Source organism: Lycorma delicatula, chromosome 3 (genome assembly GCF_047948215.1).
Source record: "Lycorma delicatula isolate Av1 chromosome 3, ASM4794821v1, whole genome shotgun sequence".
NCBI classification, from domain to species: domain Eukaryota; kingdom Metazoa; phylum Arthropoda; class Insecta; order Hemiptera; family Fulgoridae; genus Lycorma; species Lycorma delicatula.
The window spans coordinates 126,311,025-126,338,300 of record NC_134457.1 but is presented as its reverse complement, the minus strand read 5'-3'; the positions used below and the strand labels follow the sequence as shown (position 1 = coordinate 126,338,300).

The following is a 27,276-nucleotide window of genomic DNA, read 5'->3' as shown; positions in this document are numbered from 1 at the left end:
TTATGTAACTTTTCATCTGAGATCTGTCTCAGCAACATAAAAACAGAGACATCTGAATTGCCTCAAAACTACTTTTAGACTTGTTTTTTTTTCCCCAAAAAATTGGATGTTCATAAAGCTCCAAAGCAGACCAAGAATGTTTCATGCTAGGAAAAAGAAAGCTGTTCATGAGCATCAATAGGCCTAAGAACTTTTTAACCTTATCTGATGTAAACAGCCTTCTACCATCGCATAATCGAATGTTTGGTAGTAGGATTTCCCTGGACACATAAGGCACGAATATTTATCCAAGCTATAATTTTGTTAAAAAGGGTTTCATTAAAAATATTGTAAAATATTTCAACAGGATCTGTGATTTGTACTTTTTTTTTGCCCAGCAAAGTTGTATTTGAAAGGAGCGTCATTTGCATCACATCAAATGGCTTGTTGGTTCTGGTAATTATCTAGTTGTTCCACAACAATCAGTAATGTTTGGATCATTGCATCCAAACAAAGTAATGTTGCATCATTGTTTACTACTTTACACTCAAAATCCAAAACACTGGCAGGGGATATTTGGATTTACACCAACACCAAAATCTATATTTATTGGTTCAAAATTATTAATAATTAAAAAAATATTAGTTAGGATGTTAGTGTCAGTGTGCACTATCAAGATATAGGTTCAGAAAGTAAGCGAGAGTTATGAAGGAGAGAGTGGAAAAGAGTCCCTGAGATAAAAAGTGAGCGGAAGAGAGATTTGTCTGCATAGCATACATATACATATTGTAAGAAAATAAATAACTCCACATTTCTGCTTTCAGTTGTACTCATTATGAAAAACTGAACTATAATATTTTTGACAAATGATAATAATTTATAAACCACCTCAAAATATTCCCAATATATTACCTTCAGTTAAGAAATACTCTGTCATATCACTGTGTAAAATCTGCTACTTTTACATTCTTCAGACACCGATCTTGTCTATTGACCAACATCCTTTTCTGGTGAACAATAAAATTAAACATGGTCATATGCCATTAGGATTTTTTGACTCTTAAATAATTCTAGGAAAGAAATAATCCTTTTCCACTTACAAAACTCCCCTGTAAGGTAATAATTTCAACTTAATTTGATAAATTTTAAGTATGGTTAAATGAGTTTCTAAGCATATAGTGTTACCATTATACAATTCAAACCTGAACTCATAAATCAGTAAATATTATAAACAGCTGCTCCCACTGAGGTAGCAAGATGTTGAACTACCTTGGAAAAGAAAGTGTGGTAAGATTAGTAAAAGTTTTTGCCCTGCAATTCTGCAACACCAAGTCTAGCCAGCTTAAAGATTTCTTTGACTGAACTGTGGGCTTTCTTCTTGTAATTATTATACTCTCAAATCATCTAAAAACATTACTTCTAACTCACTCTCTTTCTGCAGATCTCTTCTGCAGAGACCGTGCAGAGATTCTCCTACTAGAAACGTTGTGTGCCAATATCTTACAAAACCAATAACAAAGGGAATAAATTGACTCTTAAATCTTCTTTTTGGAAAAAGTAGTTATTAGAGTAATGATTTGTGAAGCTTGGAAAATGTCTAAGAAACCCAGAAAAATCAATTCTGATGATATAAAAATAAATTGTATTAAGTAGGCATTTTTTCAAGTCATGAGATTCAATTACATGTTTATGAATTTGAAACACCAGTAATAATAAATAAGATTGTAGTAAAGGAAATAAGAAGACATCATTAAATACATTGTTCAGATGGTTATAAAGGAACTGACATCTTCAGAAAAGTTCACCTACTAGAGCAGTAGAAGCCTTTTCTATCTTCAATTTATAAACAAAGGAAAACTGTGCTAAGTGTAAAGATACGTTTTCCCCTTGCTACTGATGGTTCTGTATACACAGTCTCAAAAGTGTTGTAAATTAAGGTAAAACCCAACAACCTGACAGTCAGGTTTAATATTCTAGCTGCAGTAGTTAATTCTATTAAACTAGATATGTTAAATTATTAAAATAAACAATTTTAGGTTCAGTTTCAGTGCATGTTTTAAGTATTAATTAATGAACATTTATTTATTATCCTATTCAAAAATGTTACTGCAGTAACAAATGGATATAGCACCTCATTAATTGATAATATTTATAAAAAGCAAAGGTTAAAGTCTAGTAATACAACAACACAGAAACCTCTAAATAATAAACATGGCAGGGAGAATATCTATATAAAATACTCATACTAATAGTGTTATTGAAAGTTTGATTAATGTGTATAGTGATGAAAAATATAAAGGCCAATATTCGTCCAATATAGCCGAACAACTACAGACATTTAAATTCCATAATGATGATTATGATTCTAATAATTTATGTGGTATCATAAAAAACATGTAATGATTGTAATAAACTTTATATTGGGAAAACTAATAGATCGTTTAGGGCAAAGTTTGCAGAACATTTTAGACATTAAAAAACAATAAGTTAGGATTTTCTAATGTTGAAGACCATTTAATAGTTAGCAAACGTTCCACTAACGATTTGGAAACAAATTTAAAAATAATTGAAATTACAAAAGAAAATGATAATAATAAAAAAAATTGGACATTTCAGAAAAATATTATATATGCAAATATAGACAAAAATTCAGCTTGATTAATCTGCTGACAGTATGATAATGATTTCAAAGCTGCTATTTTACATCAAAGCTGCTATAGATAGCAGCACTTTTGTAAATATTAAGTAAAATTCATAAAATATTAGTACAGTACTATATGTAATGGCTGGCCACATGCATGTACAGGAAATGTTAAAAAATTTGTATTATGAATGTTTAATATTTAATTTTAGTTTTTGACTCCATATGTTACACTATATATGCGATAATTTTAACTTAATGTATAATTTTTTAATGTGTAATTTTAAAGATTTTAATTTTTTATCAACTGACAATAAGGGAAAATCCTCAAAAGTGCTTTTGATGTACAAATGAAGTAATAATAAGGTAAGAAATATTAGATTCTGTATTGTGGTGGATTGCTGAGTTTTACTCTTAGTCTTTAATATAATTAGCACAGAGGAAGATATGGACAACATTAAAGGAAGAAATGATTTTACTAAATTAATATATATATATATATATATATATATATTTTTTTTTTTTCTAAAGTTAATACTTATATCAAGATCCATATTCCTTTGTACCAATATTTTGTGTTTTTATAATCAAAAACCAACTTGAACCCAAGTACAGAATTGCAAAGTAAATGAAATGAAAATAGATATAATCATAATGTATATAAATAATTTAATTCAAATCCACTCAGTAATGTAACACAGGCTGGACAGGTTACATAGTAAAAATTTTCTATTTATTTTCTTTTTAAATTTGATTTTTAATTATGACATATTTGTATAAATGTAGTTATTTTATTTTATTTACTTTATATGTTGTATATAAGATTGTAATTTTAATCTTTTCATTTTAATTTAGAAAAACAAATTACATTTGATATGTAATTTTATATAAATATATCTTATATATAACTGATATGAGATCCTGTAAGAGTGCTTTTGGGAGAAAAAAAAAGAAAAGAAAAGTGTGTCACTTCATTTACTTTGTAATTCTATACTTTGATTGTTCAAGTTAGTTTTTGATTATAAAAAAACAATATATATATATTATATCAAGTACATTGTAATATATACAACTATTTTTTACATTTATTAACTGATTTCAGTGCCCATATAACCAATGTTATTGATTTCTGGATTCAAATTATTAGGACTACGTCTGAAGTTAGTCTGATGTTGGGAAAGAACTATAATCAATCTTAACACCTGCTGGGACAATATAAAATGTAAAATTAAAAGAGTAAACAAAACTGTAAAATTATTTCAGCTAATCCAATAATATTTAAGGAAAAACAATCTGAATATTTCCTGGTCCAAGCAGTAATTTAATAAACTGTAATATTTATGGATAAAATACACATTTACTTTAGTCAAAACCTGACAGTGCTGTTTTCTTAATTATTAAGAAAACAGCACTGTCATGTTTCTAAATCACATTTTATAAAGCTTAGGCTGTATTAACTAAGTACATTTCACTGAAGATTAGACTTTTCTCTTTTATATGTGGTTTTTGATTACTTTGATTAAAAAGAGCACCCATTCACTAACAACACAAATTTACATTGTTGCAACAAATTTTGTATGAATATGTTCTAATAGATTTTTAAGAAAAAAGGCACTATTGGAACATCTCAATAAAAAAATTGACAAATATATAATTAATACAAAATATATTTTATTAAGGGTCTGTAGATATTTCAAAATAACTAATAAAAGTATCATAAAATTATTGTGCAAGAATAACAAATTGAGAGGTAGTGTTGGAATACTAATATCACACATTACTTTTATTTGGTAATTTTATTTATCAATAAAAAACTTGCCTTTAAAAAATAAAATAAAATCTTTTCTTACAAAAATTTAAAAATTATTGTACAGCAAATATTGAAAAAGAATTCTATTTAATAATGGAAGGATGATCTCAAATAGATTGAATTTTTTTTAACAATTACATTAAATCCCATCACTAACTACACACATAAAATGGTTCATAGTGTACTTAGAAATAGATAATGCAACAGAAAAACTGGAATTGATAAAAAACACAAAAAAAACAGAGGTGAACAAACAAAATTGTAATGACTCATTTAATAACATTAAAAGTATACTAAAATGAATGCAGCAATGATTATCATTCATAACTAAAATACTAGGCAATTACTTACAAACAACCATTAAACATAATCAACATTAAATAAATGATGACAAAAAAATGAAATTAATTCAAATCGGAAAAACCAATTTTCAACTCTTACTACTATACTTGTACTTGTAATAAAAAAAAAAAAACAACAGCACTTTGATTATTGTCAAATAAAAACTGATGGCAGTTGAGAGTTTTAAGTTGCCAGGGTGTTTGCACAACCTCAGCGTTGTACTACGAGTTGCCAAAACAAAAAGGCATCAATCAGGAGTAACCAATACCCAAAGGTACAGGCTATACCTGTAATGCCTCATGTTCCTGTTGACGTACTGCTACTGCTGCTTCAACAAGCAGACGAAGGCACTTGAACTGATCATCATCATCTTCTTCAGGGCTTTCTTGACTACGTACTGCCACTTCACTACCTATATGGGCACTCCAGAATTCTTCTGGATTCCTGTAAAAAGAAATTTTTTAATATTATAAAAGTTAACATCAACTTCACACAATTAAAAAGCAGAAAATCCTCTGCACCGTGAGGTTTATCATATAAACTAATGATTGCAGTAGTTAACGCCATTAAAAGAAAACTTCAAAACAGAAACAACTTATTAAAATTAACATTAATATAGCATATATAAGCTTCTTATATTAAAACAAATACACATTTTTTATTAGCTCAATGATTTACACCTTGCAGGTTAGAGAAGTCATATGGTCCTAGATGAGACATTATTTCCTTCAGAAAAATTGTCAAATATCTCAATGTGTAAGTTTAATGCTTGTAGTTTTGTTACATCAATCATTATATTAGCTCAACATACAGAGTTTTCTTCATTGGAATGTCAAATTAAATTCAACCAAGTACAAGTATTTTACCCACTAAATATACAATAAACTGTAATATGCTTTTTATAGTCTTGCTTTTCTGACATTCCATATTATCTGATATACCATAGAAAAAAAGAAGCATCAATTGGCAATAAGAACTGCAAGCTGTGAGTGTAGTCTACTTTTTGTTGCTCTTGACTCTAGCATGTGGCGCACCTGGCTATACTATCACTCATGTGTCTGTCAATCAGTACAGTGCATTTTATCATTATATGCGAATCAGTTTATAGTCTGTTACTATTCATGCATACATGTCTGTGTGTGGTGTTTCTAATTTGACAAATATTGTTGTAGTGTTTAAAAGTTGAAATTTACACAAGCACAGAAAGAATGGCGACAAAAAGTTAGAAAGCTATTACATCAATGGATCAAAAACTTGAGGCAATCAAGAGACTGGACGTGGGAGAGACAATGCAAAAGGTAGATGCTGACAACTTTGGCGTTAGATGGCTAACAGTAGGTGACTAGAAAAGGAAACAAATAGAAACAGAAAAATGATGCGCATCAAGAGTCACAAAGGATGCATTAAAAGAAAGAAAAACGATGAAAAAATGCGACTATGAAAACGGGAGAGAAGCTTTGAATGCTTCATTTACACAGTTCAGGGACAAAGGTGTGCCTGTTTCAGAACCTATTTTACAACAGAAGGCTTTGCATTTTCATAATGAATATAATGAAGGAGACCCAAATTTCAAAGCATGTATCGGTTGACTAGACCGATGGAAGAAACACTGCCATATCCATCTGTTTATGTGTTTTTGGTGAAAAATGATCATCAAATTTTGAAGAAATGGAAGCATTCAGGAATAAATTTCAGAAATTAAGCAAATCTGAAAGCCTAACAGGTGATCAGATATTTAACTGTAATTAGTCAAGCTTTAATTACAAAATGTTACCCTTCATTAGTCTCCTGAGCCTAAACAAGCATCATATGAATGGAGACAAAAACTGGCTGCAGCCAAAAAAAGTGAAAACATCCCAAACATGTTCAAAAGTTTATGCTGTCTTTTTTGATTCTGAGGGAGTTATTTACAGTGAATTTATGCTCCAAGGTACAACAATCAATGCCGAATCTTACTGAGACTTTTAAAAAAATTGCATTAAGCCAGTAAAGATCAAAGACCCGGAAGATTGAGAGATGGGGTAGTTTTTCTTCACGACAATGCTACTTCTCATTCAGCTCATGTGACAAAGGAGTTACTGCAAAAATTTAAGTGGGAAGTGTGGTCTCATCTGTCTTACTGCCCTGATCAAGTACCCTGCGACTACCATCTGTTTGGTCCTCTCAAGCGAGACCTGGGAGGGGAGCGTTTCACTACTGATGATGAACTGAAGGAAGCGGTCCTTAAATGGTTGAAGGAAATTTCAGACAAAATTTTTATGAAGGTGGATTTCAGAAACTTGTCATAAGGTATGAAAAATGTTCAGAAAAACTTTGTGATTATGTCGAAAAAGTAGATAAAAATGTGTAGTGTTTTGTTCAATAAAAAAAAAATTGTCTTATGAATATGTGTTTGTTTCATAAAGGGGATGTAACTTACTTTCTGACCATTCCTTGTAAATACTTGGAGCAACATGAAGGTACAGGATTTGACATAATCAAGGTTTTCACTGAATTTTAAAATTTGTTTTAACTGACTTTTCCTGAACAATTTAGTAAAAATTCCCATACTCTCGTAATGTTATGCTACTGCTGTTTACTTTGCAAAATATATACTTACTTTATTTTTTTGCAGCCTCCACCAACCCCATAGCTGCCCAACTCGTGCCTTTTAGGTAGATTACATAAGAACACAACCTATTAATGGGTACCCTGATTTGACTTCCAGAGAATTTCACCATATCTTCGCATTTCACATTCCCCAGATCCCAAAACAACCATCAGTTCAAAATGTTATATATATATATTTTACTTTCTTGTGGACACGATAACTGCTGTAATTTTCTGCCAATCACTTTCAAATTGATACATAAAATTTAACAACCCAAAATCTCGGTAGAATTTGTTAATGGGCAAAATTGAACCATGGGAATGGAAATGGGAGGGCTTTTTCAAAAAACTTTCTGATTAAGTAAAATATCAAATTCATTTAAAGTTCCTACTATTCTTTGGATAAGGGCCTAAAACTTATTAAGTACAGTTTTTTGATATCATCAACCATTGGCCTACAGGGTGGAAAAAATGGGGTTTCAAAGACAAAAATCTTACCTCCCTTAATAGGCACAACATGGAATCGATTTAAAGTGTCCTCATTAACATTACCTAAAACTTTTGTCTGAAACAATTTTTGATATGACCAATCCTCAAGGCAAGGGATGATCAAAATGTTGCTGGAATTGTAAGAAGATGGAGTTTGTTGTATGCTAAACATATGAAACTTTTTTCACATGCAACCATTGTCATATTGAGTAAATTTGAAGTTTTCTTAACTTTAAGGTATCTTTTTTATCCCCTACTTAGCACCAGAATTTTACCTCCGCCTTTCAGCATCCTGAAAGGAATTTTTTTATTATTTTTACTGTTACATTCATTTTTAAAAAGTTTATTTTTTAATGTTTTGTTTTATCATTATACATTTAAAATTGGGCTATTTTTTCTGATAAATTGTTTCAGTAAATTATATAAGAAGGTACAAAAGAAACAAAATTAATGTCTTTTGTATAAAAATGAACATAATGGTAACTAAAAGTAACACAGATAAGAAATAGAAACAAATAAAAATTACCTAAAGCATTTTTAAAAATAACTGGCTCTCACCTAAGATTGTTTAAAATATTTTTAAAAAACTAGCCTACATTGTTTTCCAAAGTAAACAAAAAACAATATTTAATAATTTTTTTTGTATAAAAATGGTAAGAAACACAGATTTCAATTTAACAAACAATATAAATCACAATTTAAAGGAAAACTAAATGCAGTGTGACTAAAAGTAATACAGATAAGAAAATTAGAACAGAACACCTTATTCTATACAGAAAACAAACATTATTAACATTTGAAAAATATTTTATCATTACTATTCTAATGTACACAAAAAAATAAAATAAAATGAGATCTCATTACACACGTATTATGTACATATAAAACATGGGGCAACTTTTCTTCAATATCTTTAGGTTGCCAATGGTTTGTCCTTTTCTAAATATTTAATTTTGGCGGCTATCTGTTCTGCTACGATTGTAGCTCTCAACTTTCTCCTATCTTCCTCCAGTTTTTTTTCACTTCTGCTTGCATTTTCCTTTTCAGGGCTCTACTCTGTTCTTAATGAAAAAAGTTTTTTTTTTCTACAAAATTTCATAACATCATTCTTCACAACATCTTCTACAGCTTCTCACTGCAGTGAGCAATTTTTTTTTGTTATGAAAAGATTCTTCTTGCCCCCAACATCTACAATTCTATAAAGACTTTTTGTTAACAAACTACTGTCTTCGTCCAAATTCTCCACAAGAGATCTCAATGGAAAATTCAGCTTTGACTGTTGCGTTTCCATGTGAAAAAATCAGGCATGGTTTTATTATTTCCCAGAGATCCACATATTTTGGATTTTTTGCTAAAATAGATGGAAAGCTTGATCTAACTTCATCTCACCTTTCAATTCTTTACTGTCATAGTCTTTAGTACCTGGCGAACTTATTAACTGATACAACTTATTTTTTTACAACATTGAGAACCCACATAAATCTCCACCTTAGAAACATCTTCTTTATAACAAAAATAAATAATTGTGTGTCATTTTGCATCATGGTGGTTTGAGAGAAATTTCAAGAAAACAATTAACTTTTAAATTTCTCAATGGTAACTTTTTGTTAAAATTTCACCAGTGATAAGATTAATGGCAATTTGGAATATTCCTCCTTTAATATAAAAAAAATAATTAGGGAATGTTAAGTAAGAACAGGACATGATAATGGCTGTTTAATGCACACAGTTGCAATGTGCTGGGTGATAGGGTTGCCTCACTTTCCGATGCCAGGAAAATATATCAAATATATTTTGGCAATACTTGAAAGTACTTTACTAACAATTAACATTATTAAACTTAATTTACTATCAGGAATGGAATTCTCTGAAATTTTTTGCTGACTAAAAATCCCTAGGTTTATATTTTCTGACTTTCCTGCCTATAGGAACCATGGTGATACTGCAAATATAGGAAAACTTGGCAGCGAAGAAACAGCATTCATCAGGAAAGCAAACTGCAGTTAAACTTTCTTTCTATCAACACAGGACTGAACTTTTGAAGTACTGTACATTCTGTATTAAACTCAAGACAATTCTGTTACTGTAATTTCATTTTTTCAGTTAACTTTTCCTGTTTTGTTGTAAAACATGATTATTATGTTGTAATGTGTAACATTATAACACAATCTGATGTTTAATACACTTTTTCATAACACCTTACTGTTATCCAACATCTTCACTTATCTGATGTTTTGCCGGCCTATTTATGTCAGATAAGTGAGACTCTGCTATTCAAATCCTCTTAAAGGTAATTATTGTGATATTTTTAATGGAAATTTTTAATTTCCTCATACATTTTCAAACCCTTATATGCAGTATGATGCTTTCAGCATTTTTATCAAGATAAGTTCATAGAGACTTAGTGGTATTTAACTCAATATAATCAACCAAAATTTGTTTTGAATGCACAGCCACCCTTTACTTATGCTCTTGTCTTTGAGAGGGGCTAAACAAAAGCAGTACAATATATTTAACGCCATAATAAATTATACAAGGTACATTCTAAAAAAAATGCCTATTCTAAATGAGTTTTAATTATAAATTTATACAGTTTTTAGCCCATAAATCAAATTCTATTATTTTGGCCCTCAAAAGGGTAAGCTTATATTTAAATTGACATTAGTTAATTTATTAACGTCCTTTATATTAAAGCCATTTTAAGTTTCCTATATAATTTATTAAATTCTTTATTTAACCCAAAATTATATTCTATGCAGTTTATTGATTGTTAATAATATGACAATACATGCTGCTAATTTTTGGTAATAAAGAGTACACTGATCATAATATTAATTGCCTGTTGCTGCTGGTAATATTGGTTTTCAATATACAACAAGTTTTTAATTAATGTTTATCCTTCTTTATGATGAAATCTAAAAAGAAGAATGTATTTCCTAAACCTACTTTTAATGATTTAAAATTTAATGAGGTATTTGTATTTAGCAAATAGTGATTCAATATATTACCCATTTATTTTTTGAATACATCACCTTAGTAAATTAGGCACTTACACTTGGCCCAAAAACCATATTTCACTTATTTCCTCTTGGAATGAAAGTTTAGATCAGCCTAATCGCTTTAACATTCACATTTTGAGCAAATAACATTTTTAAAGAAATGTGAAATGCAAACAAGTTACAATTATACATGTATTTCTTCAATTTTTTTTTTTAATTCTAGGCAAAACAAAATAAACTCACTCATGGGCAGTAAAACTCATGCATTTTGTCACCAATTACTCATGATAAGCACATAACAGTTAAGAAAAATGACCAAGTATCATGGGTTAAACTTCATAAAATTTATATTGAGAAAGTAAACTTATATTTCAATTTAAGCTTACTTGGTAGTAGTCATTGTAGCAGGAGTACAATCATATGAAGACACAATAATAGAATGCCAAGGAGACTGAGCAGGATCAGGATTACTGTTTTGGGGAGGTTCTTCTTCACTTGGAGATGAACTACTCTCATACTCTGGACTACTGTTATCTCCTATGCCTTTCATTCCTGTCCTTATGCTATCTGAACTCTTCCTGCTCCTCCTTGATATTGTATATTGCTGGGGATCGTTACCTTCTCTCCTTATCATCTCTGGTAAAATACGTCGCCTAGCATTTATAAACCAATTACAGACCTGTGTGACAATAAAAAGGAATATTATATTACCCATAATTTGTTAATTAATATATATAGAGTGTGATCCACATACATATACAGTGAGAGAGGGGGAAGCACACGTGCTCGCGCGCGTGCACATACACACACACACACACAATCACTTCAAAAATACAAAAAAAATATGCTTACAAAAATTTTTTGCTACTTATATACAACCCTTCCTAGCTCTGATGGGCTTTTGTCTTTTGACCCTCTAATTTTTTACATCTCACAGAAATAAGCCAGGCATCATTGGGATGCTACCTGTAAATACCTTGGTAAACATTTACATCAGTGAATTATGACTCAGCCTTCGCCTTCACTGTAAGCTTCTTTTGGACATCTTCACTGTACTATTTTGTTACCCTCTGAACTAGCTAACAGAGTTTGCAGAAGCATAAATCCCACGCCTAGATCTACATTTAATTGAGCTATTGTAAGTAAATGCCTCATAATATTAAGAGGCAAATTCAGTACAACATACCACAAGAAATGTTCACACCATAATTTATCCCTAGGTCCCTTAGTAAACTCAACTTTACAGTTTCAAACCTCTAGTTTGATTATAACTAAGGACTCCAGTCTGGTCTACCAGGGAGAGGACAGACCTCCTACTCTCACTCAGCTCCATTGCAGAGTCCCGCGTGACATTTACTTTATCACATAAACTACCATCGTCGAGATGATTCTACACCTCACGGCTGCATGGGAATCCATGCCCTTGGAAGTGCAGTCACCATCCCGTCCGACAGCAATGCTTGCTCATTCATTAATTGCCCTCATCAAAACGACCCTATACCTCACAGCTGCATGGATAACCATACCCTCAGCAGTGCAGTCATCATTCCGCTGACAACAAATATACTAATAATCACCATACTTGTTCTAACTAACCATGGCTCAATGCCAACACACCTACCTCCAACCACTAGACAGGAACAGAAGGAAAGCAATATAACACCATCAGTTGGATGAAAACACACTTGTTAATAATAATACAAATAATATTCAATATTCACCAGCCAACTATAAAATTTGGATTAACCAGATTAAAATAATACCATACAAATCTACATATACATAAAAATGCATTAATTCATAAAACAAAATTATCTGTTTTAATAATAAAATAAACTTTTTTTTTATATGAAACAAAAACATGTCATGATGTGTAAATAGTACTATCAACCTTTCTATTATAACCTAGTGCATACCAGTGTACGCAGGATGCTGTTGTTGCACATAACCTTTGTGATCAGAATTTGTAAAATATATATTACTGATTAATCTAACTTCCTCTCACAAGGTTTCCTACGCAACATTTTGAAAGAATTGCAGTATATTTAAGAACTATTTATAAAAGTATGTAGAAAATTGTATCAGCAAATTTATTCTTACAATCATAGTTCATAATTCTCATTAGATTCTTTTTTTAAAAGTCCTTTGGTTGATTGACAAATTTCAGGAATATTTTAATGACCTTATATAGTCATTATATTGAATTGGTGATGAAAAAATAACTTATTTATTGAATTTGTTGTTACATGAATAATTACAGGAAACTGCAATATAACAGAAATTCCAAATACATAATTAATTTCATTAAAAACTGTCAATAAAGAAAGGTAGGTGGTCAAGGTAAAGACTAGACTAACTTAAAAATTCCACTATATTCCAATGTATTTCATTTGATTCAAGAGATTTAAATAGCTAGTTACAATTTTAAACAGTGTGTCTAGGCTGGCTAAAGGTATCCAAAAGTTAACAGCTTATGTTATAAACACCAGTTAATTTAATTAAATAATTTGTTTTAATAAACATAGCAACTCACCAAGTTTTAATTTAGGTTAATCAAGTTAAGTTCAATATTTTTGAAGCTTGATAGACATCTAGATGATAATTTAACTCTTGGCATGTGTTTTGGAGCATCTGGCATTATTAAACCAACAGCTTCAACAATTCTGTTTTAAATTGTCCAAATCTCAAAATATTTTTGTACACAACTTTTTAATAAATACCTAACCAAAAACGTCCAACAGAATGATATCTGGAGATCTAGGTGTCTGTTCAGTTGAACCTCCTTGTCCAATATAACATTCAGGGAAAGTGTTGTTTAACAATATGGTAAAATCTCGATAGTGTGGTGGAGCAAAATCTTGTTTCGAAACTGAAGCCTGCAGGAATCTTAGGAACAGTCAAATACTCCAGCATATCAAGGTACGTGTATCCTGTCACAATGGGCTCCATGAAAAAACGAACCAATAATGCTATTTTTTGTGCATTCCTAACCAAATATTGACTTTCAGTGTGTCCCTTTCATTTTCAATTACTGTATGGGGGTTTTCAGTACCCAAATTTGACAACTGTGTCAGTTAACTTTCCCACACGTATGAAAGATTGCCTCATCACTAAATAACAATATATCAAGATAATTATGATTGTTTTCCAACAAGGTGCTTTATCTTTGCAGCAAACTGATATTGTAGGTGGCGATCATGTGATTCAATGTGATGGAGTTGTAACTTGTACACTCACAAAGAGACCCACTTATAAACAATGCTGTGTACAGCATTGTACACAATTTCTCGTTCTTAACGAGGAATTTGTAATTCGTAACAAGCTTTCCAAACTGACTATCCAGGAATGGCAGTGAACGCATTGCATACACAATCCACTGTCTCATCACTAACAGAAACTTTTGGAAGATTTTCAGTTTGTGAAACCACTCTTAAAAGTCATGTCCCACTGATGAATAGACTTGGAAGTAGGAGGATCAATATTCCATTCAGTTTCTATACGCCGTTGAACATGCATAACTGATTGAAACTTTGTTAACCAAAGAGGATGTGGATCCACATCTCGACTAACTACTACTGATTATAATTGCATTGTGAATCGGTTTGTCTATATATGGGTATTCCACTGATTTTGAGAATATACAGAAAAAATCTTGGAGATATTTACTCTCTATTGAGCCTACATTTAAGAGATTATAATGACTGGTTTTCTAACTGTATGCCATACTTTTGGGTGTCTTTAGCCTAGACATCCTATAGTGAAGATACATAAGGTAGTGCTGAAATTATGTCAACAAATAAAAATGAAAATGAACATAACAAAGGGTCTTGGATAAGACAATAAGCATAAATCTGATCCACCCGCATGCTTCCATTCATTCCAAAGTTCAACGTAACTTAATTAAATCATCGTATCATTTCTTAAATCTCTTTAACCTAAAAAATAAATGTAAAATTTTAATAACTAAAATACTACTACTCAGCTCTTGTTATCAAACACAAATTAATAAAAAATCTGCTTTTTTTTAAATTTTATAAACAGGAAACCCTCCTCTATGAATCATGAGACCTTGCCATTGGTGAGGGGGCTTGAGTGCTCAGGGATACAGAGTAGCTGGACCGAAGGTGCAACCATATCAGAGAGGTATCTGTTTGAGAGCCAGACTAAGGAATGATTCCTGAAAGAGGGCAGCAGCTCTTTCAGTAGTTGTTAGGGGCGTGAGTCACAATGACTTAAACGGCCGTATCAACATCACTCAGTCCTCTGAGTACCGCGCAGCTGAAAGCAATGGAAAACTACAGCTGCTTTTTTTTCCAAGAAAATGTGGCTCTCTGCATTTTCACATAGCAATAATGGAGGCGCCTTCCTTGGTAAAATAGTCCCCCGTTCGGATCTCCGGGTGGGGACTACTAAGGAAGGGGTCACCAGAAAATTAAAAAATAACATTCTACGAGTCGGAGCGTGGAATGTTAGAAGCTTAAAAAAGGTTGGTAGGCTAGAAAATTTAAAAAGGGAAATCGGTAGGACAAATGTGGATATAGTAGGAATTAGTGAGGTTCGGTAAGAAGAGGAAGGCGACTTTTGGTCAGGTGATTTTAGAGTAATTAACTCAGCGTCAAATAATGGGCAGGCAGGAGTAGGTTTCGTGATGAACAAGAAGATAGGGAGGAGAGTGGAGTATTTCAAAACGCATAGCGATAGAATCATTGTAATAAGGATAAAATCAAAACCTAAACCGACAACGATTGTTAACGTCTATATGCCTACAAGCGCCCATGATGATGATGAGGTAGAGTGTGTATACGAAGAGATTGATGAAGCAATTAAAACACGTAAAAGGAGATAAAAATTTAATAATAGTTGGAGATTGGAATGCAAGCATTGGAAAAGGCAAGGAAGGAAATATAGTGGGTGAATACGGGCTGGGCAAAAGGAATGAAAGAGGGGACCGACTTATAGATTTTGCACGAGGTATAATTTAGTAATTGCCAACACCCAATTTAAAAATCATAATAGAAGAGTATACACTTGGAAAAAGCCAGGCGATACTGCAAGGTATCAGATAGATTATATCATGGTTAAGCAAAGATTTAGAAATCAACTCATTGACTGCAAAACTTACCCTGGAGCAGACATTGATAGCAACCATAATTTGGTGATAATGAAATGTAGATTGGGGTTTAAAAACCTGAAGAAAAGGTGTCAGATGAATCGGTGGAATTTAGAGAAGCTTGAGGAAGAGGAGGTAAAGAAGATTTTTGAGGAGGACATCGCAAGAGGTCTGAGTAAAAAAGATAAGGTAGAAAATGTAGAAGAAGAATGGGAGAATGTTAAAAAGGAAATTCTTAAATCAGCAGAAGCAAACTTAGGCGGAATAAAGAGAACTGGTAGAAAACCTTGGGTTTCAGACGATATATTGCAGCTGATGGATGAACGTAGAAAATATAAGAATGCTAGTGATGAAGAAAGTAAAAGGAACTATCGGCAATTAAGAAATGCTATAAACAGGAAGTGCAAACTGGCGAAAGAAGAGTGGATTAAAGAAAAGTGTTCAGAAGTGGAAAGAGAAATGAACATTGGTAAAATAGACGGAGCATACAGGAAAGTTAAGGAAAATTTTGGGGTACATAAATTAAAATCTAATAATGTGTTAAACAAAGATGGTACACCAATATATAATACGAAAGGTAAAGTCGATAGATGGGTGGAATATATTGAAAAGTTATACGGAGGAAATGAATTAGAAAATGGTGTTATAGAGGAAGAAGAGGAAGTTGAGGAGGATGAAATGGGAGAAACAATACTGAGATCTGAATTTAAGAGAGCATTAAAAGATTTAAATGGCAGAAAGGCTCCTGGAATAGACGGAATACCAGTAGAATTACTGCGCAATGCAGGTGAGGAAGCGATTGATAGATTATACAAACTGGTGTGTAATATTTATGAAAATGGGGAGTTTCCATCAGACTTCAAAAAAAGTGTTATAGTTATGATACCAAAGAAAGCAGGGGCAGATAAATGTGAAGAATACAGAACTATTAGTTTAACTAGTCATGCATCAAAAATCTTAACTAGAATTTTATACAGAAGAATTGAGAGGAGAGTGGAAGAAGTGTTAGGAGAAGACCAATTTGGTTTCAGGAAAAGTATAGGGACAAGGGAAGCAATTTTAGGCCTCAGATTAATAGTAGAAGGAAGATTAAAGAAAAACAAACCAACATACTTGGCGTTTATAGACCTAGAAAAGGCTTTCGATAGACTGGAATAAAGTGTTCAGCATTTTAAAAAAATTAGGGTTCAAATACAGAGATAGAAGAACAATTGCTAACATGTACAGGAACCAAACAGCAACAATAACAATTGAAGAACATAAGAAAGAAGCCCTAATAAGAAAGGGAGTCCGACAAGGATGTTCCCTATCTCCGTTACTTTTTAATCTTTACATGGAACTAGCAGTTAATGATGTTAAAGAACAATTTAGATTCTGAGTAACAGTACAAGGTGAAAAGATAAAGATGCTACGATTTGCTGATGATATAGTAATTCTAGCCGAGAGTAAAAAGGATTTAGAAGAAACAATGAACGGCATAGATGAAGTCCTACGCAAGAACTATCGCATGAAAATAAACAAGAACAAAACAAAAGTAATGAAATGTAGTAGAAATAACAAAGATGGACCACTGAATGTGAAAATAGGAGGAGAAAAGATTATGGAGGTAGAAGAATTTTGTTATTTGTGAAGTAAAATTACTAAAGATGGACGAAGCAGGAGCGATATAAAATGCCGAATAGCACAAGCGAAACGAGCCTTCAGTAAGAAATATAATTTGTTTACATCAAAAATTAATTTAAATGTCAGGAAAAGATTTTTGAAAGTATATGTTTGGAGCGTCGCTTTATATGGAAGTGAAACTTGGACAATCGGAGTATCTGAGAAGAAAAGATTAGAAGCTTTTGAAATGTGGTGCTATAGGAGAATGTTAAAAATCAGATGGGTGGACAAATGAAGAGGTATTGCGGCAAATAGATGAAGAAAGAAGCATTTGGAAAAATATAGTTAAAAGAAGAGACAGACTTATAGGCCACATACTAAGGCATCCTGGAATAGTCGCTTTAATATTGAAAGGACAGGTAGAAGGGAAAAATTGTGTAGGCAGGCCACGTTTGGAGTATGTAAAACAAATTGTTGGGGATGTAGGATGTAGAGGGTATACTGAAATGAAACGACTAGCACTAGATAGGGAATCTTTGAGAGCTACATCAAACCAGTCAAATGACTGACAAAAAAAACCAAAAAAAACAGGAAACTTTGATGATGCATAGAAAAATAGATATACAAACTTAGATGATGGTTGCAAAGTAGATGATATGTACACACAAACTCTCTTTTTTTTCCCAAAATATTAGCCATGTGAGCAGTAAATTGCGTTGAAAAAAAATAAGAGAATATCCTTTTGTAGATTTCTTGATCATGCTCTAATACCTCCTTTAACTCATACAGCCAAGTAAATGGTGAATCCTCATTAATTATTTAGCTCTTCTGAAGACATCAAAATATCCTTCTTATACCAAGTAATAGCATAAATGACTTTTATTGCTGACTTAATGGCCTTTGGACCAACTATTTTCCATGTTTCACAATCAGTAACTAATTATTAGAATGAATTGGGAAGTCTAAATGTTACAAAATTACTTTTAAATCCGCCTGTTTTCATCTCTTATATGTGTTGGCATAAATAAATAAATATTTTGTTGGCACCCACAGCCTAACCAGCTTCAATGAAAAAACTTATCATGAATTATGATTACACTAAATGTTCTCTCTGCCCAGATAAAGTTAATTTTTCAGCGACCTTTTTCTGTAGCGTCCTGAAATCAACACTAACTGGAAGAATTGACACCGACAAATCAAACTACTAGTTATATTTTCAGCCTCAATATCCACACTGAGTCGGCACACCATTAAACATCTGAAAAAGTAGGCCCTCAATACTTCATGAATTTCAACACTAAAAATGTTATATTTTTATTACACACCTATGAACTCAGCATTGTTTTCCTGCAGCAAAATGGGCACTTTCAGCTAAAAAATAACACCTAATAATAAGGCAATTAACAAATAAAACAACACCTTCCCACTAAAGTAACAGTAATTGTTGTCAACTTTTTGAAAAAAAAAGTTGTTAAGTTTAGCACCCCCTCATATATAACATAATATTTTATTTAAATCTTATGTAGCTAGAAACAACGGAGAATTAGAGATACGTCATTTTTTAAATATTACATACAAAGAAGATAGTATGCTCTATATATCATACTTTCACTTGACTGAAATATCATTATAAAAAAAAACCTATTACAAAATTAATTAATAAAAAAAATGAGAAACTAACCTGGAGAACAGTGAGATTTGCTTCCTGAGATAACTGTAGTTTTTCACCATCACTTGGGTAAGCATTGTACCTATGTTCATAAAGCCAACGTTTCAGTATCTTAACTGAATGTTTAGGAAGATTTCCCCTACGTTTCCTTACTCCTGGAGCTGGTCCTAATCCAGCTGGTTTACCGATGTGTTGACTAACGTCCTGTTCTGGTTCTGAACAAGAATCGTCTGTACTACTGGATGACCCAAGCCTATCACGGGCTGTTAAAAAAAACAAAAAATCATTAAAGCACAAGTAACCTAATAGAACAAACATTTGATATTAGCATATGACATGAGAAAAGCTTTTATTAAATTTTTCTTCCTTAAATAGTTGAATAATGCTTACAATAAAGCATTTTAAAATCAGACATGAAAAGCTAAGACAAACAATCCAATTTATTAAAACTTTTATTAAACATTCCGAAGTTAAATGTGTCACAATATGCAATATTAATCAAAACCTGTGTTTAACAAGTCTTGTGAAATTACAAGACACAGGAAACTAAAATTTGAGTATAAAACTCATTACACTAAGATTACGGATATAAAAGTTACATCTAATTTAAATGATTCTTAGGCCTACCATGTTTTATCAAAAGTCCACTGAAAAATCAGTAACATTTTTAAAAACTGCAGGAACCATAAAATAAGGCAATAACATGTGACTGTAAATAAATAAATTAAAAAAAAAAAGAAGATATTCAAAAACTTCATAAAAATTGTTACTTAAAATCTTAAAACTAAATGACCATTTCAATTTTTAAATTATTATAGATTCTGTGTAAACAGAGAAGCATAAATAAATTAAAAGTTCTATAAGAACTTTTATACACTAAGGAAATTAGTTTCAGTTCTTGTTAATGTTAAAAATTAAACCCCTTAAAACAGCAGCCATTTATAAGTTGATCTGTGTAGTCACTAATTATAATATACAATAAGTGGGGCAAATTAAAAAAAAATTGAAATCAGAATAAAGAAGGGGACCATAATAAAATTATTTTTATTAAAAGATGGAGTTTTAAAAATGTTATAATTAACATAAATTACATAGTTAGGAAGCTTCCTTTATCATAATTGAACATAAACTTCTTATCACCATAAAAAAACAGAGAATCAGTATCTCACAGTCTTTTAGAACTTTAAAACTGTTAAAACACTCTTTCAAAATTTCACATCATGAGAACATTAAATCATCCTCTCCCTTAATTTTGTTCACGGAATATATACAATCAATTTGTTTAAGGTCATGCTATCACTATTTCTTCTTTTTCAAGGTAAATTTTCACCTTGTCCAACTCTACATAAAAAGCATGCATTATAGACTGCAGTAGGCAGTTTTAATTGATGGTGTTAGTGGTTTAGCTGTAGACTTTAAGGTTATGACTGTAATTGTCTAAAATTATAACAATTTGTTTATTTATGACCTTTAACTTTATAATCACTTAATGTCCATTTAATAGTTTGGTAATGTTATTAATTTGTGAAATATTAATTATTACTACTTTCTCATTTATTCATCTACTGTTTGCTTAATACCCTCCAATAATGACTGTTTAACAATCAAAATGGCCAACACTTTAGTAAAAATGTTTTATTAAACATTTTTAGGCAGTTTCTATCTCTAGTTTATTTCAATAACTGTTTAATGTAGCTTTTTTTTGTACTTTAACCTGAATAATTACAAAACCTGAAAGGGAATACGTTTACAGATTAGGACATAACGAAAGCTAATGAAACTATCAATAATTCAAACAATTACGTAATTTGGAGGTTGCCAAAGACTAGCCAAATTAAAACTGGCTGCACAAATAATGCCACCTGCAATATTTACTCATTCTGTTGGCATTCTGTGACCAATAACCAAAGCAGTAAATGCCAGTTAATATTTTTATAAAAATCTAACATTAACTGACACTATAGAAAATGAATAGATTAAAATTGTTGAGTTATAATCTGGATTATTAAAAATTGTGATTTGCCTTAGTAATCCAAAAATACAACCTTCAAAGACAGCTGTCTTCTGTAGATTACAGATTTCAATTCTGCTATCATCCGAAAAGATCTGCATACCAGTTTAAACCTAAGACAAAATTAATAAAAATTGTCCAAAGGGACATACTGAAACACCATCATATGAAAAGAAGAATTCGTGTATTAACCTAATGTCCCCCAAATGCAGATATCACAGGATTACTTCTTCACAGCAACTATTTTACACTAGATTTTATATGATTTAAATTAAAGTCGACAACATGTCATCCACTCATTCTGCCACACTACCTTCAGCTAATGTTTGATAAAACATGTAATCAGAATGAATATTATTTTTAAAAACTGGTAGAGTACAAGCTTTGTTAGTGGCTGCATCAGTTCATTCTTACCTGAAATTCCTATACAGCTGTATAGGAATCCAGTAAAAACCGATATATGTATTTCACTTATTGAAGAGGTAGTGATGATGCTTGAATATCTGCAATTACTGGATGCTTGGAGAATACATCAAGCATTACTTGAAAAACACCTACTGAATTACAAAATGACAGAATATTGTGAAGACCATCTGTGAATGGATCAATTGCTATTAGCATGTTATATCATATAAGCATCTGATAGTAATTTGGAATGGAACAATTATATAAAAAAAACCAGACACAACAGTACCAACTGGCTCTTCACAATATATAGAAGCTGATAACAAATGTGAAATGAATACAATAAATTAGAAGAGATTTTCACGTACATCAGATTTAGTTTTGCTAAATTCATAACCAGATTCAAGAAAAACTAATCATTAATAAAATCATACCATAAATTGCACATGGAAACACATGAACTCAACAATATACAGTGCAACTTCATAAAAATTACTCTTTCATATCTGGAGACAATTCAAAATTATGTCATAAAAATTCATATTTAATAATGATGTCAATTAACTCATAATTAATAATATAAAAAATCTTATTCAAAAACCCTTTTCATGCATTTTGTACAGATGAAAAAAAATTAAATTAATTAACTATATAAAATATATTACAAAATAATTATGAAGTGTGAGATATTCCTAGTAAAAAAATTAAAATTATCTTCATGTAAATATTGAGAGTGGATTAAAAATGAGTGAAGTTTTCACTTAAAAGTCTAACATAAAATCAGGAATTTACAACCTTTCTCATCATTATCATTATTATTATTATTATAAGAACACTAAGGGGTTTCATCTATGTTCATTATAAAATATTATCCCCTCCTTATAATAAATGTGAATTATTCTTCAGATTTACTAATAAATAAAACTGCAAAGCAATATAATATACAACTGTTATAACATATTGTATATAATATACAATTGTTATATAACAAATTGTTTATAACAAATGTTATATTTAGACTAATTCAGTTCATTTAACATAAATACGCCGATATTTTTTTCATAAATATTTATTAAAAAAAAATACATTTATAATTTAAAAATATTTTCTGAATAAATTATCATCTTATAACAAGCTTGACAAGTAAAGAAAAAGATATGAAAAAAATATATATAAAAGGAAATGTATGGAAGCTATAGAACACATAGCAGGGTGTGATGAACAGAATGCAAGATGAACCTAGAGTTATTTCAGCACACCAGAGTAGTGTTTCTGAGCTATTAAAAGCACAGAAGAGGAGGAGGCAAATGTCAAACCCATGCTGTTCACCAAACTGGGTCAACAGCCAGACAATATCTAGTGCCAAATACACGTGAGCCTGACAACATTGAGTATAAGGACACTAATACTTTTTCACCTTCCTATCCAGCTAGTAAGATTAACAATTTAAAACTTACAAACAAAAGTAATCACACAGTAAAACATAACATTTTTTAAATCATTAACATTCATTGTGTAACATAAATTTTCTTGATATACTAATTTTTTTTTACAAAATAATAATTTATGAAATTGTAATAGGTTATTTGTTTAAAAACAGAATTTTCACAAACTTTTATAACATTACACAATGTATAAAAATAAGCCACGGTGTAGTTAAATTATTTCAGTATTTTAATTACTATTAGATTTAACTCAATATATATAAACAGAATATACATAGTCACTTCTATATACTTATAAAACATCATTTTTAACAATTTTTTCTAATAGTTTCATCACATTTTCTTCCAAATGTATATACTTTTTTGTTTGTAAATAAATTATAAAAATTTTGTCAGAAGTGAAATGGAATAAAAAATGAATCCATTTTGTTTAAATTCAGAGAATATGAGAAATAATCTTCAACAATAATTTTTTTTTAAGATAAAATAAAAAATTAATAATAAAAACATTTTCAATATATAAAACGTTTTTAAAATTAAAAATAAACAAATACAAAAATGGAAAGAGTGTTTAGTAAAAGTTAAACTATTACCACAAAAAAAAAAAAAAAAAAATAGTAATTTTAATAATTACTTAAAACCTGATTTTTTTCTGTGAACCTGCTAAGAAGTTGCATCTTAGAGCAAGGTATTATAAATTTGTATGTTCTTTTTGGTTCTTTACATTTTGTTGAATCATTATCTACATATATAAAAAAAGTACGCCTGTTCCCCAGAATCATTCTCAACAGCTTTTATCCATTAGTTTTTACGGAAAAATTGGTTTATAAAAATTTATTTTGATAAATTTGATATTTTCCTAATTACATGTACTCTAGTTGAGATTATACATAACCGACATTAACTGGTTCCTAGCAAAGTTACATTAAAATATCAAAAAAGACGTAATTGAAAAAAAAAGCAAGTAGAAAATCAAATAATCATTCATAGGAGGATTCTAGAAACCAAAATAGCTAAAGAGAATCACAAATACTAAATCGTATGAAAGTTTTTCAAACTATAATAAAATGTAGATATACCCCAATGGAAGTTTTATCTGCTATACTTAATGAAGTGGCCAAAGTATATATCATACAGTTTATAAAACTATTACAGATATAATAACTGTCTGAACAGTACGTGAGAAAAGTGTTTTGGGAATCATTTTGGCAATCATCTTAACCTCAGCATTATAAAATTAGGATAAAAATTAAATTTTACAATAAATTAGAATGAAAATCTATGAAGGAAAAAATTTAACATCTCATCATCACTAACCACAATTCATTGAAAAAATGTTCAATTCAAAGTAACAATCCAAGTTTTTTAGTGTGGTTTTTGTAGTTACTCAGAGTAAACTTTGAAACTCAAAAATACGTTTTAAAAGTACGGTTGTAGTGAAACAATAAAACATTAATAGAAAACAGACACTTTTTCACAATGAAAAACCCATCACAATACAAATGAAAAATAAAATCTTGCGATTTATTTAACACAAACTCTAGATGTTTGAATTTAAAGGACCAACAAATATGCCCTACACTGCTAAAGTGAATGATTTGCTACACTTAAATCAGCATTTAACAGTTCACCGAGTTAGCAGAAGATAATGAAATTTCAGTGGTTCATATCACAAAATCCTACCCAAAACATTCAGAATGCATGGTATGCAGCCACCAAGTTCATTCTGAAACTTTTTTACACATGGGAAGAAAGAAAACCAGTAAGCAATCTGCCAAGAATGTGAATCATGCAAATGACAATGAAACCTTTTTGTTACCAATAATATAGATAATAAAACCAGCAATGAGACATGGGTGTATAAGTATGATGCGAAAACTAAATCTAAGTCATCTCAGTGGGTTGATAAATGATCCCAATATTGTAAAATTCATTCAAATAGAAAGGTGATGTCAATATTTTTGGCATCAAAGACATTGTTCACTATAAATTTATACCAGTAACAAAGACAGTCAACTGCCAAAACTACCAAGACACCTCTGTGAAAGAACTTTGAACTTAACAAACTGAACTTTGGCTTAACAACTTGTGATTAATTTACTTCACAATGTTATAGCCAACTAATTCACGAGTTTTATATTAAAAAAAATTCTGCTAGTTTTGCATAAAAACTTTGCTAAGTTTTTTATTTGCAAATTAAAGTTGTGTTGAAAAGACAAAGATTTGAGACAATAGTCCTGAAAGATTTTTTGGAAAGTACAAAAAATCAGACAATAGATCTGAAAGATTTTTTGGAAAGTACAATCAGAGTTACTTCTCAGAGAAAAAGAGACTATGGGAAAGTATATATATATAATGTGCAATTCAATAGATTTTTTCTTTTACAAAGTACTCTGTTATTTTTTTAACATATCTCGTACTTGCTGCTATGAAAAATAAATGTCTAAACAACTTATACACATTATTTTTTAGAAACATCAGACCTTAGATTCTATGAATTTGAAACTGTGGTAAACTTTAACAGCAAACTACACCCCAAAATTAATTATCCCAGCTATTAGCTAAAGATAGTTTTTATATTTATTTCTGTTAATGCTAACAGTATGACATTTTCAAACTATTACAAACATTTTAAAAAGTAATAAAAATAAATATTAATAACAGCATAATTAATTTACAAGCAGAATATAAAATATAGAAACACACCTGAAATTAACAATGGCTGTCTTGATTGAAGACGAGAGTTAAGTACATGACCATTGGAATGCTGCACCTCAATAATCATAGTTCTATTGTTGTGACCCACAATATTGGCAGATGTAGCTGTAAAATAAACAATGCAAATAAGAAAAAGTGAAATGTGTAAAAAAGAAAAAAAAGCAAAGTGAATGTATTTAATAACCTTCGTGCACTTTTTTAGTTCATGACGCTTCTTCTACTGTGAAGAATAGACTTTTGTCTCTAGATCATAACCATAAACCCATGACTCATCTCCAGAAATGACCGTTTAGAACATTTACGGGTTGTTTCCAAATTGTCATGGGCGACTTCAATTTAATAATTATTTTGGTCTTTCACCAGTATCGGTGGAATAAATCTGGTAGCCATATGCCTCAAGTTTTTACACTCTGGCACTCAAGAAATGTTTAGAGTAGAAATTAAAAAAAAGATTATGTTACTATATGCAATTACTTTATAATACATAGATTACTTTCTTGTAAAAATGGTTTAACTAATTGGCCAACATGATAGATGCTATTATAACTGAGTTTTCACAGTGACATATAAACATCATCCACAATCTTGAAACTTGAAATGAAAATATTACAAAAATGATATACTTTCACTTTCAGACCACAAAAATTGTATCAGCTCTTATGAAATCATAAATAAGCAATTTCTTACATGATAGAAAGGAATTTGGATTTTTTCTTCCAGAAAATATTATAGTAGTGAATCTATTTTCATTTTTTGATGATTATAAGTTTTTCATATTCAGGAAATCAGTTATTTTTTATAATTTTAATCAGACTTCCTTGTGTTATATATAGAATCTAACAAAAATATGCATAATAAGAAATTTACCTCTCAAATATTGAAACTGTAAAAATTAAAGAATTTATTAGAAAATAAATTTATGCATCACTAAATACAATACCATACTTTACATCATGATGGACTGAATAACTGACTAACTATAAAGGGTAGGCATAAGCAGGAAGTTTCTTTGCATTACCTGTGAAATTATTAGGACAGGTGCAGTTTACATTCTACGAATCTAAAACATCTGTGTGGGTTCACGATGTTCAGAGTACAGTTGTACATGTCCCCAGTTTGGTTGTTCATCCACAATAGCATATCAGAGGTGATCACTTCAAAAGCTGACCAAAGAAGCTTGGAGCTATTCATTGCTGAAGTATGTGTTTTCAGATCTCTTCTTTTACAAAACCAAAGTGCTTTGGTTTTGTACTGAGCCAGTAACTCTTCTGACCCTCGTCCAATCCAGCAATTCAGAAAAATTTCACGAGGTGTCTGCAGGCATTCAAAGTAAACTGCACTGGAATAGTCTTGTTGAAATATAATGATGTCAGCAATCCCTTCTGGTGGTTTTTCTGGAATCAACCACTTGCCGATCATTCATACCCAATCCAAATCAAAACGTGAAGTAGATGGTGGTCGATTTCC

At 30.6% G+C, this 27,276-nt stretch overlaps 1 protein-coding gene across 2 annotated transcripts in view; it reads right to left on the bottom strand.

Moving 5' to 3' along the window:
- Positions 1-4,668: 4,668 nt before the first annotated feature.
- The window catches only part of LOC142321965 (uncharacterized), a 34,833-nt gene continuing 12,225 nt past the window's right edge, over positions 4,669-27,276 (bottom strand). For both annotated transcript variants that reach the window (XM_075360525.1, XM_075360526.1), the window contains exons 2-5: positions 25,798-25,914; positions 19,243-19,493; positions 11,236-11,528; positions 4,669-5,216 (exon numbers count right to left, since the gene is read on the bottom strand). In XM_075360525.1, the coding sequence (XP_075216640.1) occupies positions 5,054-5,216; positions 11,236-11,528; positions 19,243-19,493; positions 25,798-25,914 (824 nt within the window). In that variant the 3' untranslated portion in view covers positions 4,669-5,053. The remainder of the gene's footprint in view (positions 5,217-11,235; positions 11,529-19,242; positions 19,494-25,797; positions 25,915-27,276) is intronic.